Source organism: Anopheles stephensi, chromosome 3 (genome assembly GCF_013141755.1).
Source record: "Anopheles stephensi strain Indian chromosome 3, UCI_ANSTEP_V1.0, whole genome shotgun sequence".
NCBI lineage: Eukaryota > Metazoa > Arthropoda > Insecta > Diptera > Culicidae > Anopheles > Anopheles stephensi.
Window position 1 is genome coordinate 67397621 of NC_050203.1, and position 22125 is coordinate 67419745.

The window sequence follows — 22125 nt, forward strand, 5'->3', positions numbered from 1 at the left end:
GAGTCTCTTGAAGATCAACCAATCGCACACCGCCAAAAAGTTGGACGGTTTTTTTTTAGTATAATATTGTCCATGAAGAGTCCATGAGTACTCAAACCTCTGTTTGAACATTTCACAACGAAAAAAGCCTGTGTTGGTAGCCGGAATATGGAACTTCTTCTTTCTTGGCCTAAAGACCTCTTGAGGTGATGCCTGGCTTACTAGACTTATTGACACCGCATAGCTGAATAGTCACTGTTGACAAAATACAACGTCAACGTCAAGTCGCGGATTGTTGCCTGTTGCATTTGCAACAGTCACTCAGATGAGATTTGAACCCCCGTCCTGCCGTCCATGAAGTCCAGAATCTTCTGTTTAGCTCATAGCTGTTCTAAAGTAAAGGGGCGGTCCGGTGGCTGAAGCGACAGCGGCGCCGGTCTTCACACGGCAGGACCGGGGTTCAAATCCCATCCAGACCACCTCCCCGTACGCATACAGGCTGACTACTTTGCTACGGGTAAAATCAAGTCACAGAACGCCAGAAATGGCAGGCCTAGAGACCTCTCGAGTTCTAAAGTTCTAACATAATTTATACGTTTATAAGCTCTAAAGTAATGTATTATTTATAGTACTTAAGTGGAGATGGAGTTCAATCTATGTTCAAAGCCAATCTTAACCGTGCCCCGTCCCCCAATTCAGCAAACGTTTCCACCAGGCATAAGTCATCAATAGCCGGGGGACACATTAGACGAAACGGCGAACCAAGGCCGTCAAAAGGCGACGCGAACTCTATACCAAGAACAGGTCCGGTACACGATCCGATTGCCAGATTCTAGCGAATGTAAACTGTTAAAACAAAACTACACATTTGTCAAAACACGCAACAAAGCAAACATACTATTTTCGCACACACCAATTTCCACAGAAACATGATAAGGGAAGGAAAATTGCACCACCAAAAGAAAAAGAAAAACCACGCCGCCTTCGCCAACTGCAGTTGAGTAAACCACATCTATTGATTCAACATTTTGGCCAGAATCTTTGAACGTACGAATCCAACCAAAACCATACCCCGCCTACCACTTGTTTGCCAAAAGGCTCGAAGGAAAATAGGGTAAGGGGGTGTAACCGTTTTCTCAAGAAAAAGTCATCGTCTGCCACGCACGAAGAAAGAGTTAAGCGAGTAGAGTAACGCACACACACACGCAAACACGACAAAAGGGTATTTTCATTTTTTCATCAAATTTATGCTGATTTTTATTATTTCTATGTATAATATACGTTTTCTTTTTAATTACTTTCAATTGTATTTTCCAGCATGCTGTAAGTTTCATTATCATCGTAATTCATCGCCATTTGCTTCATCATCATCATCATCATCATCATCGTTATTCCTCCATATTTATCGTCATAATCTCTCTGTACAATATTTAGGTTTGTTCGTTTGTGGTTGTTTTTTTTTTTCTTCTTTTTTTGCAAATATTATCCATGCTTCCATAGTTATTTAATACATGTATATATATATTTATTTTGTATGCTTATGTTCATTATATAGGAGCAAATGGGAGAGGGTTTTTGTTTTCTTCTGTGAGGGTGTTGTATGTTTTTTGTTCTTTTTCTCCCTTCCAATTACACATCGCTCGTATTCGTTATATAATATATATAATGTAGGTTTTTCTTCATTTAGTGGTTTGAATTGTTTTGTTTTTTTTTTTTTAATTTTTTTGTAGCTTTTTGCCATTTGCATTTTTGTTATTAAACATTAACATAGGGAAAATATGTAAACCTAGTAAGAAATAAGAGCGTACGAAACAATATGTTCCTGGGAAAAGTTAATTTTCCCCACCAAGGGTTGTGTTTTTGTGTTGCTTTTTCTTCTTCTTTGTCTGTTTAGGGTTTTCATTTCCACCAGCAGTCGTCTGTCGGTAGCTACTTTTTTAAGATCTTGTATTCCAGCATCATCCGCTTGTACTTTAGGAACGTTTCTTCTACTGCTAGCAAACCAAACACAAACTCAAAAGTTCTTTTATTGAGTAAGAGAGAGAAAAAAACAGTAATGGAAATCACCGAATGGCTCATGAGTTTCTGACCAGCGGACGATGCGTCCTTTTAGCCAATAGCGCCAAAACTAAAAAACGTATTGGACATTGAATTGAAATTAGAGCTAATGGGGGGGGGGGGGGGGGGGGCAGTATACTCATTTATCGTCTCCCGGTTATCCTCGTCATGATTCTTCCACTGAGTACTCCACTATAATATTCGTCTTTAATTTAAGTGTGTTATGATGGGGCGCGCGCTCGGTACTTTTATTTACAAACATCTTGAAGAATATAGCTCTCGTCCTGGCCCACGCTTCTATCACTGGTACTAGGAATGGGTGGTGGTAAAAGTAGATGAGAGGGTGTGATTGATTATCTTATATCTGGTGCATACTATCAAACCCTTTTACACGGTTTTCGTACACGCGCGCAGGACATCCACACAGCAACACATGAACGGGGCTCTTTCCAGCTTCAATGGCCGTTGTATGAAGGAGTGTTTTATGATGGGTATTTCCTTTGCTTTGCTTCAAACACCAAATGCTGCTTATCAAAGTTTGGTTCAAAATGGTATGTGTGTTTGTGGATTAAATTTAGCTTTTACACATCGGATAAGAAATCTCTACTGGGTTGGAGTTTTTTTTTCTTGGGTTGAAGGTGTGAAAAAACCTCCCAACTCTGCACTGAACAGCTTTACGTTTAGGTTACGAATTGGAAACATATAACATATACACATCATACATGCACGCATCTACCGCCCATTTCAATCGATTTTAACATCCAATCTGTTTTAGTCTGTGTGCAAATTCGTTTTCATGATTTAGAGAGAGAGAGATAGAGTACAGGAAGGGAAGATGGTTGTACAATTCAATTTAACATCGATATATTAAGAGTTTTGTTTTTTTTTTTCATTTCTACCTGCTTCATTCTACTGTGTGTCTGTTTGTTTGGTACTTTTCTTCATGTTTGATTTATTTTCCTTTTTTGTTTCGTTTATGAACTGTTTTATATTATCTTCTCCATTTTCTTCTATTAATACACAGACACATTTTTGTCTCTTTTCCATCAAAATTTTGGGTGTTAGATTATTTTTTCTTGATTTTCATTGTTTTTTTTTTCAAATGGATTGGATGTGTACAGGAATTATATAAAATTGTTAGATTTTTCCCGATTTTTTTGTTTCCAATTTTAGCTTTGTATTACAGAAAACGCCATCCAAACTTTCCGGTGCTTCTATGTGTTTGGTTGTTCCATCAATAAATACTTGGTTTGGTGGTAAGTTTGTAACAGCAGGGAACGAATAAAATGGACAAAACGAACATTTAACTCACAAGAGTTCGACACATGACAAGAGCTGACCAACCAGATAGGTGATAGCTGATTTGCAGGAGTTTCACGTTGGAGAACTCGTTTGAGAACTCCAACGTGCTTTTTAAACCATCTACACATGTTCTTTATCTCTTATTTGAGGGGATAGAATGGATCTGTTTTCTTAGTGATTCAAACACTTCAATAATTTCCGCCACAGAAACGGGGAGGCTTTTTAAAACATTCCCAACACTCAGTTCTTTCGTTTCGTAGAAATTTGTTATCTTGGATGTGGCTCACCATCAAGGTATCTGTTTTTCTGTTCTGTTCCGATTTTCCTTATCTTTTTTGGGTGATGTTTTTTTTTCATTAACCATTGATAAAATAGCCGAGGGCATGGGGGTAATGTAATGGGTTGACTATGATCAGTGAAGTCGCGACGACTGCTATCCGTTACCTCAACAAAACACTTGTAAATGTCGCGCGCGTCTCTAAACACGCTGATCAGAGAGCGAGCAGCAGGAAGTAAAATTCGGTTTTTATTCTTTATAGAATGTTACAAAACTGTTCAATTACACGAATATAAATGCTCAAAACAATTATTCTTCCTTTTTGTCTTCGTTTCGGGAGTTTTATGTTCGTTTTTTTTTACACTGAATGACTGACTGGACTTCCTTTCCTCATTTCTACCGGGGAGGGGTGATTGTGAACGTTACTAAGCGTAAAAACAGAGCATCCAAGTTAGTTGGTAAGAGATAAAATGTTTTTGTCATTACGCTTTAATCGTGTGTTTTACACGCTTTGTAGATTTGTACACAAATTCACATATTTTCTTGTGTGTTGTTTTCAGTTCTTCCGTTTTTTTCTGTTAACAGCCATTCTTCTTCTTTTCCTTTTGACAATTTGTGTTTTCTTTTTTACTTCCTTTTTGTTTTTCTGTTTTTTCTCTCTCTCAAATTTTTTCGCCTGTGCATGATTTTCTTACACTTTGTATGCGTTTTTTTGTTTCCTACAAAAAGGTAAAAACAATACTGGAGAGTTTCTGGTTCTTATGTCACGGTAAGAGAGATCAATTTTCAATTGGGCAAACACGCTCACATGCTTCTGGGTTGTATACGATTGAAGTTAAAGAGATGCCACCGATACTTATCACAATGCTTCTATTGCAAAGTGGTGATGGTTAAAAATTCTTAATGAGGGAATCGATGTAGAACACTTTAACACCTTAAGACGCATTCAAATTCAATTTCATGATGAAGTTCTACGCTGAGCTATGATCCCAGCTAAAGATCCAGAAAAGCTCATTGATACACGAGCTTTTCGATGAAGTATTAGGGTCTGAACATTGGTTTCCATACCCAACCGCATCATGACAAAAGCTGCCACAAACGACATCAACAAGATATGTTGTCGCGAACAAGAGATCCTAGGCTGAAAAAAGGGACATTTAGGTTACATGCTGTTAGCAGTGCCTTTGTTTGCCCAGTTCAAAATTGAACTTATACACTGTAGGTTCTATCTTTTCACTCTTCCACATTCTTCTTCAACATTTCCCTGCCACGTTCGAACCTTAGCGAATGTATATTTATACAACAGTTTGTTTTTTTTTTTACATTTCTATACACATAACTGTACAGAGCCTTATGGGGTTTCTCTTTTCCGTCCGTTGAGGAATTATCGGTTTCGTTTACTACCCTCCTATCATCATCACACCGCCGTAATATGCAATCCTCATCCCTCTCACAAACATTCCTTTCTCGAAAGGGTGTCAAAAAAAACATTTAAATTAGTAACTGTTACTTGTTTGAAATAATTTTACACTGTTGCACCACCGTTGTTGCTTCATTCAACAATTTAAAACAAGCAACTCGAACCAGCGCTCCAACACACGCGCCTGCACACATTTCGCAGTACAGGTATTGCAACTTTGCCGTCTCTGTGTTCCTCGCTAACCGGTTTAGAAGGTGCGTGTAACAATGCGTCCGTCGTCGAGTGGTATACATATAAAAGGGATTCTGTTTTGTTTGTTACATCTCAATTTTCTCTTTGCTAACCTGATTTCCCTCTCCAGCTTTCAGCTGCAAGAGGGCCAGAGTTTTCCGAGTTCTTCCATTGCTCTTGCACTAATTGCCTCAAGCTGTACGCTTTCGGTGCGGAAATGCGGCTGTTGCAGGATTAGTTGTTAGTTGTTTGTTTCTTCTTGTTTTGTTATATCCTTTTTCCATTACAATCACAGTTGTTTGCATCGTGTTTTTTTGTTATGTTTGTTACTTTTGTTTCTTCGCTCGCTTGGTGGTGGTTTGTGTCAGGTGTGACTGCTTCTTTGTTAACACATTGGATTGGCTTGCTGTTCTTGTTCGCTTGCTATCGGGTAACGCGATCGTTTTATCACTCTCCTTATCTTAACCGGTGGTAAAAAAATATATCCTTTTTTTCTTTATTTTCTTCTACATATGTGTGTGTGTAAATGTTGCACCGTTTTTTCTCTTAATATTTGTTTAATCTGTTTACTTCTTCTTTTTTGTGAATTTTGTTTGTTCGTTTTTGCATCTTCTTTTATCGTATATCGGGGGTTTTGTGGTGTGTTTGTGGTTTTCGTTTCGTTTTTAAAAATTTGTACATTTCTTTTGTTGTTTGCATCGATTTATGCTCAGATGGTGTGTTGCTGGTGGACGAATTTTGAATGCATTAGCTGCTGACTTGCTTTGTACGGTGAGCCGGAGAGTATGTTTACTAGGAATCAGGACCATCCGGGTTTTGTTGTTATCGCGCTTCCTTCTTCATGAATGAACCAACACTTGTTCCTCCCCATGTGAACGTGCAAAAACGTAGCGTAGAACAAATTTTAATCTCCGTATAATGAGGGCTACGGTTTTTGCAATGGCGTTTACCACCACTACCGGTGGTGAGCTCCTTGCTCTGCCTGAAGCAATAATTAGGCGACAGCCTAGTCTGGGCCTACAACACTATATCCTTATATGCGGCTACCACAAGACACGAAAATAAAGCGCATACGCGCGACCTGAGAAAACCAGTTCCCCGTGTGTGCGCAACGCATGCTCTCCTCCACAATCTGCGGGGTGCGTGTTTCGAGTAGCAGCAACCGGCAAAAGAAAAAAGGCAGTTAAAAACCGGTTCGCGGTTTTTCGTTCGCACACCACCATCATCGGCATATGGCCTCATAGTCTTAAAATGGGGACTCTTGCCAAACAGGCTTGCCATGAGCGAGAGGGAGATACCGCCAAAGGGAGCCGCTGCTGGGGACAAGTTTTCGTGAAGCTCTCCCGCTCATCAACGCCCCGTGCGCCTTCTTAAAAACCACAACAACGACGCGAACCCGTTTTCGAGATCGTGCTAAAACTCCTGAGGTGGACTTCAATAAGAAGAAGAAAAAAAACAACAATTGCCTATCATAAGCTTGATCGCGTGAGATCGCGCGGCCCCCACGAGTAAACAACGTTAGCAGAGAGTGGGAAGAGGAGAAGAAATATCCTGATCGCAAAAACCTGATGCTGGACCAACATTCTGGCTACCACCTCTCGCCAAGGGTGAGGAAGGCTGGAAAGACGATGGAATCAAAGTATCTCATATCCACAAGACCGCTTCAAACTGGTGCAGTATATCTGCGTGTGTGCGCGCTTCTCTTCGGCTGCACAACATTAAACCAGGTTGGACAAGAAACTTTCAAAACCCATCAATAGCGTGTCCGGTCATAAAGGCTGGATCACTTCGCCTATCTCTCTGTCTCCCGTAAAAATGTAACCGTGGGAGGTTCAAACGCTTCACAGGAGGATTCGTTTACTGTACTTGGCACACCGGTAGCAGCGTACCGTGCGTGTATGATCGACTAATGAATGCCCTTACGGAAGTGCGGTACAACGTGCCGATGCGATTCTTATGTTGTATACATGTGTCTAAAATTGACAAAAATCATTCCTGATCCGTTCAGTACTCTCGTTCCGTTTCTCTCCATCAGACCCCGTTTTGTACTGCTTCTGTAGAAGGTCCAGTACGAATTGTCACCACATAACAGTACGATAGAGATGTAACACACCTGTTTTGTATGGTGGTAGCTGCTCCAACCTATACTACCTATAATTTGTACGTTGGTTGTTGTAGTCTTATTGATTTCGGTATTGTTCTGTTTACGATTTTGTGTGGGTGTTTTTTTGTTTTGTTTTAGCATAAATATCTCGAACGATACAACAAGCAAAAAAAAGGACATCCTGACGATTGCAGCAAAGATGCAGCAGATTGTTATACCTCCAGGATGCACTTAATTTTGGTGGTTTTAAGAGTAAAATCATCCCAACAAAATATCAAACTCGGCAAACTCGTGCCGATTACGGGTTAATCTAAGGCAGAGATGCCTAGATAGATGAGGCAAGTGATTATTTCGATACGTTCTTTCACCGATCATGGAGACGGGAAGTCGGTGCGTGCTTCTTCTCTGCCCAGTCAACGTCCTGTATGAGTATAAGCCTTACACTATTTTTGTTTGTATTTTCTACAACAAAAACACCCCTCAAAAGGATGCCAACAATGGCAGAGAAACGCAGCCAGCTAAAAGAATTCCTGCGCAATCTCCAAGTTGCAAACAGCCTTCACAAAACTGTGTTGATAAAACCATTGTGGGATGTGAACGTGTCTCTCCACCACCCATTTTGCTTCTGCTTCTTCGATTGGCACCGTGTGGAGGACGACCGTGGCGCGGCAGCCATAGGTCTCTGCGCGATGTTCTGTTTATTCCCAGTTGTTGGGTGGTTTCATCACCATTCATCTCCACATCCACCGAACACTTGTTTTCTTTTTGTACGATACTGGTTTGGCCCCCAAAATATGCAACAGCTACCGATTTCCGATAGTGGTGCTGCTGTGGCCCTGCTTGCTGGTGGCCCATTTTGTCCCTGTCGATCGCGCACCACCCATTTGCAATGGCATATGATTTGGCGAGTGTTTTCGTTTTCGTTTTTTTGTTCACCCCCACGCTATTTATGGATTGTTTCGTTAATATCTATGAATGTGATAGTACTTCTTTTTATACACACCTTACACCTATAAATGAAGGCTTTCCCGCACAGCAAAAGGGGCGATGTTTTTTGTTTTGTTTTGTCGAGCAAAAACCCTCCCCTTCTGCTCGCCCTTTGCGGAGGCGACGACTCGTGTGTTTAATACGATTTGTTAAAAAGTGAGATACTTTAGTTTAAAATCGTTTCATACGTTGTTGTTGTTAAACATTCCTGCAAAAATGGTTAGATCACAATTACAGATTGAGAGACGTTACACTGCCGAGACGTGTTAAGATAAATCATAAGAACGTTTCACACATGTTGTTGTTCGCTTATATCACACACACACACATACACGTGCTGCATAAAAACAGCATTTTCGTACATTTTAAACTGAATTGGGGTTTTTTTTACTTGGTTTTTTGCTGGTAAGTGTGTGGAGGCAACTATTTTCTTCAAACTGCATCCTATTGAAGAACCGAAGTAATAAAAACGATTCCAAGATTTTTTTTATAGAATTTGATGGCAATAAAAATTATTTTAAGTCTCAAAATTATAAAGTTAAGTTGTTTGGGTTTTCATAAAAAACTTATACGAAAAAATAATAATTGAAGTATACAAAATGTTTTTATCATAAAAGAGTTCCATTTTAATTCCACTTAACGTCGTACAAAGTCTCGGTTCTTCAACAGTGCCATTTGTTTGTTTGGTGTTCCATGTTATGTTTTGTTTTTTTTTGTTTCGAACTGTTTTTGTTTAATTTTGTAACTTGTTTCTAGTTTTCCCTTTTTTTTGCATTTATTTCCTGAAGTTTTGTAAGTTTTTGTTTTTGCTCTTTTTTATTACGCCCTACTTAAAACAAATGTCGGTTTGTTATGTTCATGATTTGGTTAGTTCTTTTTTTGTTTTGTGCCTTGTTTTGTATATAAACGGAAAAGCAAATCTCTTGTTCATTGCACGATTTACCATGTGAGATAAGCGCATGTGTTTGTTTGTCAGATGCTTTTTTTGTTTACTCTTATTTTGTAATTAACTTTCATTTTCCAGTCGCGTTAAAGCCTCTTCATCTCTCGTTTGTACCTTGATCCGGGTTTGATATAAAAATATTTATTATCACATTCAAATATATTTTCGTTAAGCGCTCCACATAGATCATCATATCATCATTGCGTCGTAGTGGCGCAGGAGGTGGACATTGCCAATACCATCCCCACCTTCAGTACACTTCACAAGAAGAAGCATAAAACAACAACATATCCCTGTGTGTGAGTGTGTATTTGCGATTGTTTTCACCGATTTTCATTTGTCTTTTTTTGTCTAGTTATGAGAGATAGCATTTTTCAGAATGTTTGTTTTGCTTATCCCGTTTACTTACTTGCTGTTACGCTGCCAGGTTTTGTTTGTTTTACATTATTACATTACAACTGGTTCGATCAGGTGCTGCTTTCTAAACGTTAGATGGGAATTTTTCCTAACAATTTTCAATAATACCCTCGCAGAAGAGGATGCGCAAGTTAAATAAAGTAAGGAACCCAAAGTAATGAAAAATATTCTGAAGCTTTCCATTCATTTATCAAACACAAAAACGAGATGAAGGTTTTTTTAATGGAAGAAGAAAGCCCAATATAATTCAATTTCAATCGCTTAACCGTATAAAATTTCGTTGCTAATTTTTTGTATTTAATTATTTCACCCTTTTTGTGCTATGCTTAGCCGACCATCCAACCAGTATGGGAGCTCCACAGAGCGACACAGACTAGAAAAGTGTCCAAGAAATTGTCTAAAGCAAAGGTGACAGGAAGGCGGCAGCGCCTTCTGTCTGCAAGAATCACAGATCATTCAAAATGACGTAACGCTCCAGAACTCTGGAGGGAGTTGGCTAGAATTCAGCTATCAGTGGTTTTTGTAGCTACCAGAGCAACATGATAATGATAATAATCACAGGAAGATACATTCAGAAAGTCATGTCCCTTGGACAAGGGACACATCATCACTGAAGCTTTCTTAACTGGTGCTGGGCAATCGGCAAATGGAAAAACAGAGATGAACGATTATTTTGCACATACTTGACGAATCAAATCGAATCGAAACATTATCACACAAATTATTAACTGATAACGTTAAGAAAAAGCCCCATTTTTTAAAAATATAGAAAGTAAAATATAGTCCAATTTTCTCCTTACAAACCGTCGCCGATAATAACCTCTTATTAAACCGTATCTTATCATCCCAGAGTTCCCCCATAAGATTGGAATCTGTTGATCTCTTGTACAACTCTGCGTACACGACCATGTGCTTGTTATATGTACAAAAATGTAAAAAAAAACACCTCCACATGTCTACTACAAATATACATCCCCCATTCTATATTAATCTAGCTTTCCAAACGGTTAAAGCTGTTCCTATGGGGCGCACCTATTTAGACAAGATGGTATCGTCCTCCAAATGCGCCTGTAGTTTCTGAGGAGGTCTTCTGCTTCGTCTGGATTCAACTCTATACACCCGATGGCTCATTACAGAAACTATGCTTGTACTGTTTTTATCCCCTTTTTAAAGACTGTTAGCCTTGCACAAATGACGTTCCAGCGATCATTAACGCTTTGCGAAGTTATTCTGCATTTGCTTACTGTATGCACCCTCAAAACCACAAACTCAAGAGAATCGTTCCTTTCCTTAGCATTTACATACCCAAAGTAATTTGAAAGCAGATACGCAAAGCTAGCTTATACGTGTCTTGGCATCCGTCTATCATCCATTCAAAGGATGAACACTTCGAATGCTACAGTAGCTGCCATTGATAGCGTCAAGGTTTTGCAATATATATCCGTAGGATCCTCGTTCGTGTAATCCAGCAGCGAAAGGTTTTAAGCAGGTTTATAATTCCAAGGTTATGAGCATATATCGCAAAATGCTTCCGGTGCAACTGATGATGACGTCGAGCTGACTATGATTTCGTGTGCACGAGTATTCGCAGAAGCAATCAAGATTAATCCTGCTTCTCGAGACGAAACTTCCAAATGACGCATTCGAAAGCATTAATCCAGGGTGGTGGTTAAAGTGAGTCCTCACTACACTCCAAAGGTTAGTGAATCAAATTGCAACACGGCACAACATGGCTTGAGAAGCTTTTTCCAAAAAAATTAACCAAACCACACTAAAGACAGACACAGTGTAGAAAGAAAAACGTCACCCTTGCCACCACAGCATAGAAGGAAGGGAGGGCCAGCCATTTTGAAACATCATCATGTTGTTGCCATATGTATATACGGGACTAACCAGAGGGAGTGTGCGTGTGTCCGGGGCTAGATGCGTTTGGTCACGTAGCACCGCACACGAACGAAAAATAATGCCCGAAAACTTCACGACTGCGGTTATGTTTGTTCGGTGCGAAGGGCCCAGGACATAATCATCGTGATTATTGTTTTCATGGTGATATTAGTAATCATCACGATGAGTTACTTTCAACCACTGTTAACTATTGATGAAGCAGCTTAGTGTTGGAAATTGGCAGCATTTGTAAGGGCTGCCAGATCAATTGTGTCCATCACTTGGATTCTCAATTTCCCCTAAAAGTGTTCTTCAAGTCAAGAAAATCCAAAAAATGGCCGGCCATCGTGTGTTGCTCGGGGGTTGTCTTGTACTATTGACAGCGTGTTTCACCCATACACACAAAGTACGAGCAAACAACCCACCCCGCTTCTCACGTTAACGGCGAGTGACTAGATCTATTTGGTAGACCTATTATACCCCGGTTTTGCACACTATCTCACGTTTTTTTTCGGCAAATCCAAGTAGCAGTAGTAGCAACATCCCAATCACCCCATCCATCCCATCCCAGACACGAGGGGGGTGTTTTATTGCGTCGTTTGCACACGCACGCGAGAGAGAGTGAGTGTGTGCGCTCGCTCGCTCGTTGCTGCTGCTGTGAGCAGCCACCAGCCCTTCGCTTTTCGCATGGTTTAATGGCTGCGAGGTTTAATAATGATGGCCGTTGTGTGTTCCCACCACGCACACATCCACACACGCACAACACAAAAACCTTGCGCCCGCTGTCTCGCGCTGGAAACGCACAACCTCCAGCCGAACAAGGCTCCGGCCGAACAAACAAAAGTACGCACAGCAAACAAAAGCCCGTCGTACGATGCGGCGTTGCGCCTCGCCTCGCGGCTCCAACGAGGCTCCTTTGTTGTGCTCATCACGGCTGGCTGGCTGGCCGTGAGGTGTTACGGTACAGTTGTGTGCGTGCGTCGTGAAGGTGTCTCTCTACGTGACTCACATCGATGTGCGCGCGTCTGTGTACAAAACAGTGCGCGCTTCGAAAGAAAGAAAAAAAAGCACACAATGCGTGTGGGGATGGAAAATACTCAACGCACGGTGCATCATCATCGCGGATGCACATATGCGCACCAAAGCAACGCCGATAGCTTCTGCCCGTTGTTGGTGGGGAAAAATGTGTGTTGTGTGAAAATTTCATGTTTTTTTGTTGTTGCGAAGCTGGCAGTTTCCCATCCAGCTAACCAGCTTTCAAAACCGATGTGCATTTCTAAATGCTTCAATCGAGAGATCGTTTTCCCCCTTCTTGTTAGGCGCAGATAAACCTTTCCCTACTGGATCTGGATCACTTCTGGATTACAACTTGATTTTGGACATGAAAATCCTAAAACCCCTTTTTTCTCCCTTTTTTGTTTGGTTTGTATAACCTAACTAAACGTACCCAGGAGTAAAGCATTCGAAATAAACCGCCACGCCACAGCTCGTGTCTTATGGCAGAGAAACAGGTCCTATTAGCTGTACCTACGACGCGACATGACTAGGTGAAACTGGAACAACCTCTTCTCCATACTTTACTTCTTTTCCATAGAAGAAGAATGCCTTAAAAAATAACACAAAAACACAACTTCTGCTTCTTCTATCGCTATCATAGAATCTTGTATCGTGGCGTGGTATTGGACGCATCATAGGCTTTCAAAAACTAGCGTTTTCTGTCAAGAACAACTGTTGGGTTCTGTACTGAATGGAGAGTCATCTATACTCATCTTTTGTAAGGAAGCCATTTTCTTGATTACAGATAGAACTTAGAGAATCGAACTCACTCCAGAATTTTAGGCTCAAAGCATATTGAAGGAGTTTTTCATGGAAAGCTAGAACTAGAAGTTCGAGCTCTTTCTGGACTCAATTTAGGGACTGGATTGAGGATGAAGTGGAACATGTTCAGCTACGACACTGTTGTTCTTTTCTGAATATTGAAACAATTCGGGAAAGAGCAACAGAGATATACAGATGTATCTGAAAATGCTAGCCGAAACTAGAAACAATTCGCGTACGCAACTGACTCACCACTTGATAGAGTTGGTCTCTTTCTTTAAAATGAGAGAATTTGTATATCCCAAACAATATTTCACTCTTCACCACAACTTGCATTTTCTGATCAATGACCTTAAAAGGAACAATAAAATCTCGTTCAAATCTCAACATAAAAACACTAGTTTAAGAAACATTGCCATGCCGCGATTGAAACACGGCTAGATATTTGACTCTCATCAAGCGATCAATTGCGTGTATCATCTCATCCAACAATCAGTTCGCAATCGATATTTACCCATCTTTTTGTTAACGTTCCTGTATGTCTGGCGAGCCCTTAAATCGAGATGGCGAGTAAGAGAGATCATCTCGAGAATGGCAGCGATCGGTGGAAGCGGTTAAAGACGTAGTAGCATTCTTAGGTGGTGACGGTGACGAAGACGACGACGACAAAGTAGAAGATACACAAAACGACGAACAAAACGCAGTGTTCAGCAGTGGAAAACAAAAGAAAAACAATAAACCCCAAAGAGAGAAGCGAAAGAAGACACTCGTACAAACACAAGTGAAGGAGGCATGTCGAATGATGGAAATGAACAATGAAAACAAAACAAAAAGAAGCCTGATTTTTAAGTTTTTTTAATTGCAAGTGTAGATTGTTATTCACCTTTTCTTCTTTGATTCGAAAATTGTTACAGCAAAATAATTATAAGCAAATATAGCATTGTGTTTTGTATGTATATGTATAGGTATATATATATATAGTTTATAAACAATCGATTCTCGTCCTTCTGCTCGTCTCACACGCTACTAACGCTACCCTTCTTCCTTTCCTTCCCATTTCCAAGCGAAGAGAAGTACCCTTTACACCCCTCCTCATTCGCTCTCTCTCTCTCTCGGTGTCAAGCCTTTCTTCTTCCCGCTCCCTGCCCTTCCTTCCCAATCCCCACTAAAAACCACCCCGCGTACACGCACTCACGCCACGCACTTACTCTTTCAATCGGTTCCCACGAAAATGGGGAAACTATCGCCTGAATTCAACACAGAGGAGTGGGCGCGTGTCGGTCTTACCAGCTGTGGTCGAGATGGATGGTCACCACAAAAGGGGGGGCGGCGGGAGGAGGTACGGGTGGGCTGTGGCAAAAACAAATGGGGGTTGGGAAGGGAAATGGATCTTATTAAAAACACTACTGTTACTAAACCCCCTTCCTCCTGCTACTGCTGCTGCTACTGATTCCACTCGCTTCTCGCTCTTACTCGCTATCAAAATCATGTCACATTATCATCATCCTCATACTTCACAATATGTATGTATGTAGCTTCCCACTTCTCCTCTATCACGCTATCACTTTATCCACGCACCTTTCCTTCCGTTTCTCCTCCACACCACACCTTCATCTTCTCGACCCTTGAGCAACAACAAGATCTGGTGCAATTGTTTGTCCTCCCTTTGCTATCTGTTACACATTGTGCATTCCCGTCTTGCATTTCTGCTAAAACAATCGTCTACTGAAAACATAATCGTCTCCAGTTGAATGATGATTGGTTTTTGACGAGAGATTGTAAGAAATTGGAAATGCATCCGCAGCAGCAACATAACAGAACAAAAAGCACACCAAACCTTATGGCAAAGGGCAAAAAAAACAGGGCAAGTGGAAGTGGAAGAAAAACAAATGGAAGAAAAAATGCAACAACCGGGACAATAAAAGTGTAATACAGAACAGAAATCTGGCATCTGGTTTGTTATTTTTTTTTTCTATACATACGCGCACAAAAACATCACAAACATCATTGCGCGTCTCCGTTCGAAAACTAAATTAATCGTTTGGACTGGTTGGTGAGAGTTTACACGGGAGTGGGGTGGATGGGCACCTTTTTTTGGGGGGGGGAGAGGTTGGGGTTGGGAGATGGTGGAGATCGAAGAAACCCCGCACTCCCTCCCCCGTCCCAGGTCCAGCTCCACAACCCCTTTGCTGCTCCCTTTCTTTACAATGATCTGCACAGCATATTTTAGCTGTGTGAGTGGCTGGCTAGTGGTTTAATTTAAACACATTTGTAAAAACGAACAAAAAAGAGCTACAAATATTTTTCTTTTTAACCGGTACACAGTCGTAGTACAAAAAAACAAAATAAAGTATCTCAAAAAAGTAGTATTTGAAGTTTGGCTTTACATACATACTAATGCTTACTAAGCTCTCTCTCTCTCCCTCTCTCTCTCTCTCGCTGTTTCTCGCTCTCGCGTACTTAGGGCGTGAGCATTGGTCTTGCTCCTCCTTCACACAATTTCCTTTTCGCAGCTTCGCATTTTATATGAAGATGACTTTTGCTTAATTTCAACGCTTACTTTGCTAGCTCTCTCTCTCTCCCTCACTCTTTCACATGCAGTCGAGCAACACGCAGCATCATGTTGCCCACAGGGGGGATGTACGTATGGGGATGATGTTGTTTTCTTTATCTTTCTTCTGCCGTTTGCGGTTTCGTTACTTCGTTTTCCGTGTTTTTTGTTTCTTTTTCTTTTGCAATTTGTTTTTGTTTTCGCTTTTTCCGTTTTTTTCTTCTTCTTTCTTCTTCGTATTATCCCAATGCTTGTACTTTTGCTTCCATCATATACAATCGTTTCATTACATTTTACATTACATTCCCATTTCCATTTTGCTTGTAACTTGTCACACACCAACCACAGAGTGTTTGTAGTTGCAGAAAAAGGGGAGGTTTGCAACCTTTGCTGCCCGTCTTGCAGCATTCGCGGGTTGGTGGGAGGGGAGGGGGTGGGGGTGTAGTTTGTAATTGTTGACTCATTTTAACGTTTCTCCTCCCCCCTCCTCCACCTTCTTGCGTACCTCTTCTTTCCTACTACTGGTATATAATAAAGACGTGTGTGTGTGTGTAGGTGTTTGTTTTGAAATTAATATTGATCACAATTGAAATGCGTCGCGCTACCCCTAATAAAAACAGGTGGTTTTTCCGAGTGTGTTTTGTCGTTTCCGTTTTCCCTATTCTTATCGGCTATACCGTGTCATCGCTTTTCTCTCCAATTCAACCCGCAGCAGTAGCGCAGCTTCTTGTCTTGTTGTGATGGGGAGGAGCAAGAAAAAAAGGAGGTTAATCACACTGCGGGTGTCGCGCGGGTTTTTTGTTGTTGTTGTTGTTGTTGCTGAAGATCATCCGTTTCCATTTGCTCGCCTCGTTGCTCGCTGTCTCCTCCTCTTCCTTGTGCTCGTGCTTCTTCCTCTGGGACGCGGTGGTAGACATCAGTGTACTCCACCCAAAACAAGGATGCACCACACGACGCGCGTCTGACCGCTGTCAAACTACGCATCCTTCGTTCGCGTTCGTTCGTTCTGTTCGCACACAGTAGACTAGTGTGGGGGGGATCTAGTAGGTTTTGCACTTGTTGGTTTCGTGTGTTTGTGTGTGACTTTTGCATCTTATTGCGCTGTGATACTACTATTCGATAAGGTACCACACCACCAACCACACCACGGTGCGTCGTCGTTCACAACACTTCACAAACATTTGTTTTCTCTTGCCTTAAAAACGAATATCATGTAGGAACTCTCTGAACTCTAGCTCTTCCCATTTTCCGGATCTTTTCCCGTCGTTAATCACACATACACGCACTCCATTCTGCTGCAGAGAGCAGCCGTGTGCACGCACGGACACGCAAGGGCACACGCACGGGCACACTCGTCACACAGTCGCTCGCACACATTAACACGTTACTTTTTTTTTCTTTTCGATGGCAATTAAAAGAGACACCTTCTTCTTCCTCGTGTGTCTCGTGTTTCGTGGGTGGAACTTCTGCGCACACACTCGCTCACACACACACACAAAGGATCATCGCCACGCACGCACGCACTATTTTGTTGCTTTGTACACAAATGGTGTTGTTACACTACTATCCTTGTTGTTTTGCTTCTCTCTTATTTTTGCTGCTTTTCAACACACACACACACAAACCAAACAAAAACAACATACACATGCGCACGCTTGCGCACACACCATTCCGCATTAGAAGAAAAAGCAGGATCACAGGACACACGACACGCTTAGGCGCGCGTTCGATCTTCTTTCACCACCACGCCACAGGCGCGCGCTTATTAAGCTTCCGTTTTTTCTTCGCCCCATCGTTTAAAAACACACAAACAAACCCTCCACTCTCTCTATTCCTTGTACTCTTTTGTTTTGTTGTTGTCACCGGGAAAGCATAAACCATCTCGGTTTGGCTGAATCTGCTGCTAACTGCTGCTGATCGAGGGAGATCACCCCCCGGATGGGGGGAGGGTCAGAATCACATGACGACGACGAAGGACGACGACGACTTAACATTGGGTGCGCACTTTGTTATTGACGAACTGGTTGTCCCAGGGGAAGTACTGCTGGGGCTGGTGTACGTTCGCGGCGGCCGCCTGATAGAAGTTGTTGCTGTGCTGCTGCGGTGCATGGGGATGCTGCTGGGCAGCGTGCTGCTGCTGGTATCTGGCGAGATTTTGCTGCTGCTGATGGTTCAGGAAGCCGGCGGCACCGTACGGTGGGCTTAGCGGTGGACTAGTCTGTCCGCTCGACGACGAGCTCATGCTGTTGCTGTGGCGCTGCTTCGCATAATGATGATGGTGGCTGTTGTTGTTCGATTGGTTGTGATTGTACTTGTTGTTATGGTGCTGCTGATGCGGTTTCCCGTTGCTGCTGTTGTGCTGCTGCTCCAGGTAGTCGACCACCATGGCGCCCGCGCTCCCATTACCACTGTCCACCGACGACACGGACAGATCGAGCCGGCCGACCCGCTCCATGATGAACTCGTCGCACGCAATGCCGCTGCTGCTGCCGGTCGAATCCAGATCCGACGACGGGCTGGCACGGCTTTGGGTATCGTACAGCACGCAGATCGTACCGTTCTCCCCAATCCGGTACGACACCTCGTCCGGATCGATCCAGATCGTTAGCTCGAGGGGTAGCAACTTTCGCAGCACGACCGTGTTCAGGCCGACGGCGTGGCCCGCCTTCTCGATGATCGGATCCATCTTGCCATTGATGCGGAGACACCGAAAGCCGGACCCTTTCGTCGGTACTTCCGGGTACCAGTGGCACTGGAAGTGGCGGGTCAGGATCTGTTCCAGCGAGCCCTTGAAATGCTGCAGCTGGCTTTCCGACAGTTGATTCGCCTTGCGTACTCGCAGAAGGTTCATCAGAAAGTCGGCTGCCGAATTCACCTCTATCCTCATGGTCGGACCGGCGTCGGGTGGTTTGCGTTGCGGGAGGAAAGGGATGTCACTGGCTGATGGTTGTGGCGGGGCAGGACACGATACGCTCCGTGATGATGCTGCTGCTGATGTCCTTCGACTGGGACTGCTTCTTCCTCGTTTGCTGCTGGCGCGTTGCTGCTGCGTTCGTTAACACCTTTTTCGCGAGCGGGCAAGGTGCTGATGCGTACATTCAAAGCTGGCCGGGGACGACACGTACGTAGGTACGAACGCACAAACACACGAACGCGCGCGCGACCAAAACCGTTCCTCGTATAATCCGATGTGCGTTTGTGTTGTGGCCTTGCGCGTTACTGCTTCCACAAGGGGGGCAGGGAAAAAAAACGCAAATACACGGGAAAACGGAACCTTTGTTGTTGCTATTGTTGCTGAACACAACAATTTATCACAAAAGCTCCTTGGTATGGATTAAAAAAAGCACAACCTCCGTCAGCCGAAATCGAAACCTTGATCGATCGATGGTTCCAAAAACGCAACGTAATAAGAAGCACGCACACACGCGCGCGCGTATGTATACACACTCAACCCCAAGGGATGCGACGGCGATGTATTGGTGCGCTGTGTAGCCGGTAGTAGTGTGCGTGTGATTGCAATTTCAGCTTCCTGCTTCTTCTCTTTACGCACACACGCACACACGCTTTCGTCACAGAAGGGGGTGCAAACGCATACACACACAGGCACACGCACTTTACAACACACTTTTCACCCTTCTCAAACGTTCGTTGGTGCACAGACACACACGCACGCACTATCTCGCTGTCGGGGGCTCTTCAAAGATGGTTGCTATGCCAGCAGCTCACGATAGATGGATGGCGCTGACGACGGCTGGGCCCATTAATTTGCACTCATTTGCTGCCTTCTCGCCTGGCGCTTTCACGAAATTAGATGCTCGCACACATACACAACGCACTTTTCTTGGGTGAGTAATAATTTCAGTGTGGTTGTGCGAAACACGGAAATGCCGTTTTTTTCTGGTGAGGTTGCAAAAAAAAACAGCTCGTACACAATTACACACACGCACACGGAGATTGTTAATCGTCGGCCTGGTTTAATGGCTCCGCGTGTAGCAAGCAGACGGACACGTTCAAACTGGTCGTACCCCAAATAGAGAAGGGCAAATTGTTGCGGTGTGATGGTATTGGTGCTGCTGGTCGTCGTCACTCTCTATTGGTTGATTTGCCAAACGGAGTAGCAGCTGCTGCTGCTGCGCCTGCTTGTAACACACGTTTTTGCTTAGGGAAAAAATCACAAGGTTTCTTTTTTCTTCTCTCGTCGATTGGAACTTGGACTCAGCAGCGGTTGCTTTGTTTCACACGAATGGGTATATCTTATAGCCTGGCCGTTTGTTGGTGGTTGTGGTATGGTAGTGTAGATCACATATAGAAGAGCGACAATTAACGCAATAACTGCTTACTGCACAAATGCACCTTTAAGTACGCACACAAAAACACACGGTCGTTGTCTCGTGTGGTAACCTCGAGGATACAAAAAGATCAAAATGGGACACAAAGCGCTGCGTTTGCTGCTGGGTGGGGGCCAGTTTGGTTGAATAAGAGCACGTTCAACTTTCGAATCACGGATTTTTCGACACACGACTCGCTTACTTCTTTACTTTTTTGGGCAGATGGCAAACGTTTTCTTCCTCTTCACACTCGTTCAGTCTGCTACTCCTTTTCTCTATCTCTCTCTCTCTCGCTCTCCTGCCTTTCTCTCCACTCTTGGCTCTCTTGCACGACGTTGCCCAAGCTGCTCACTCCGTCCTGACCGATCTCGATGCCACGGAGGTTAAAATTCGAATGCGTCGATGCAGACAGGCCTTACACCGATTGATGCTCAGGCACACAGCGTGGAATAGAGCTGCACTATGTCGCACCCTCTCGCTCACTCGCATGCTTCGCCTCGGTACATCTGGGGTTCGTGAAAACAGTCGCGAATGAAAACAACTATTCAACTCGTCAACTCCATTATAAACGCACGCATCGGTTTTTCGAAACTGATACCCAGCCGGCGTAAAGCACAATGTGTCGGCATTTTCGAACTGGACAATTTAATGCGTTGAGATTTTATTGAAATCAACGGAGTATAATAAAAATAAGGACTTTTAGGCTGAAAAAAGATAAAGCTACAGGCTTTATTTTTTCGGATTTTTTTTATTATTGACACAGTAAGATTTTGTGTCGATGCATATTCCAAATCAGACCGTGTATGTGTGAATCAACAAATATGTTACAGAAAACATATCTTCGAAACCATGTAAGCATTAAGCTAATTTGTCCACAACTATGGCTGAAGCAGAAATCATGTTTTTGTACCCTTATGTGTAGGTAACCTTAATGGATATATAATGTATGCACGTTAGTCTTATAATAAGGCAAATGGGATGAAACTCATTTTAAAATGCAAAATGCAACAGACTGATAGAACTGATCCAGCCTTGTGAACTTGTGCCAGCATCGTGACACCGAATTATGGGAAGAAATGTGGTCAAAATAAATAAATAACATTCCCACTGCATCAACACTTACACCTACAGCTTGCTAATGCAGCTGTAGTCAAGGCATCTACGTTACAGGAATCCTTTTTCCTTACACAGGATTGCAGAAGATACGAAAGCTTCAAACGACAACCCACAAATTAAATATTTTCTCTCACAACAATGTTGGTTATTCTTGAAGTTGAAATCAAGAAGAAAGACATAAAGATGTGATTTCCACAAGCAACAAAAATTCTTTTTTCACTAAAAAGGGTGGAAAATCTTATAAGAAATTATACTAACTATTTCCGCCCCGCAACAAAAACCGTACCTTGGATTCCAACAGGTTATTTTCCAGAGGTTTCTTTCGCATTGAATGTTGACAGTTCGGATGAAAATCACAACGTTTGTTGTTTTTTTTCTGTCTACATCATTTCTAGCTCTAAATGGTTCGGTTCACCCATCAGCATGGATTTAGCTCATCATTTGGAGAAAATATACCGTCGCGATGGAATGCAACTGCACACATTTGGTAGCAAACTATCTAACCATGCGTCAGAGTTGTAATGATATGGTCATTACCATCCAAAGATTGTTTTTTTTTATCACTTTACAGGAATCGAGTACGTACAAAAATGGACCAACAGCATTGTACATATCGGATTGACAATATTTCACATTAACTCATGCTTCTTATGTGTATGATGGATAAACAATTCGATTCTTTAACAAAGGACGGGCACAGCGATAAATTG

General features: G+C 42.5%; 2 protein-coding genes across 4 annotated transcripts in view; both read right to left on the bottom strand.

The window, feature by feature from the left end:
- Window positions 1–22125, bottom strand: part of LOC118511782 (inositol-pentakisphosphate 2-kinase) — a 97904-nt gene that overhangs the window by 75114 nt on the left and 665 nt on the right. The window lies entirely within an intron of this gene.
- On the bottom strand, window positions 1699–21996 carry LOC118511783 (protein Tob1). Its single transcript, XM_036055300.1, has one exon. It carries the CDS (start codon window positions 18856–18858, stop codon window positions 17959–17961), a length of 900 nt encoding a protein of 299 aa, XP_035911193.1. The 5' UTR covers window positions 18859–21996; the 3' UTR covers window positions 1699–17958.

Bases quoted from the DNA above. Each gene is read 5' to 3' on its own strand.
- LOC118511783 (XM_036055300.1), bottom strand. From the start codon at position 18,858: ATGAGGATAGAGGTGAATTCGGCAGCCGACTTTCTGATGAACCTTCTG.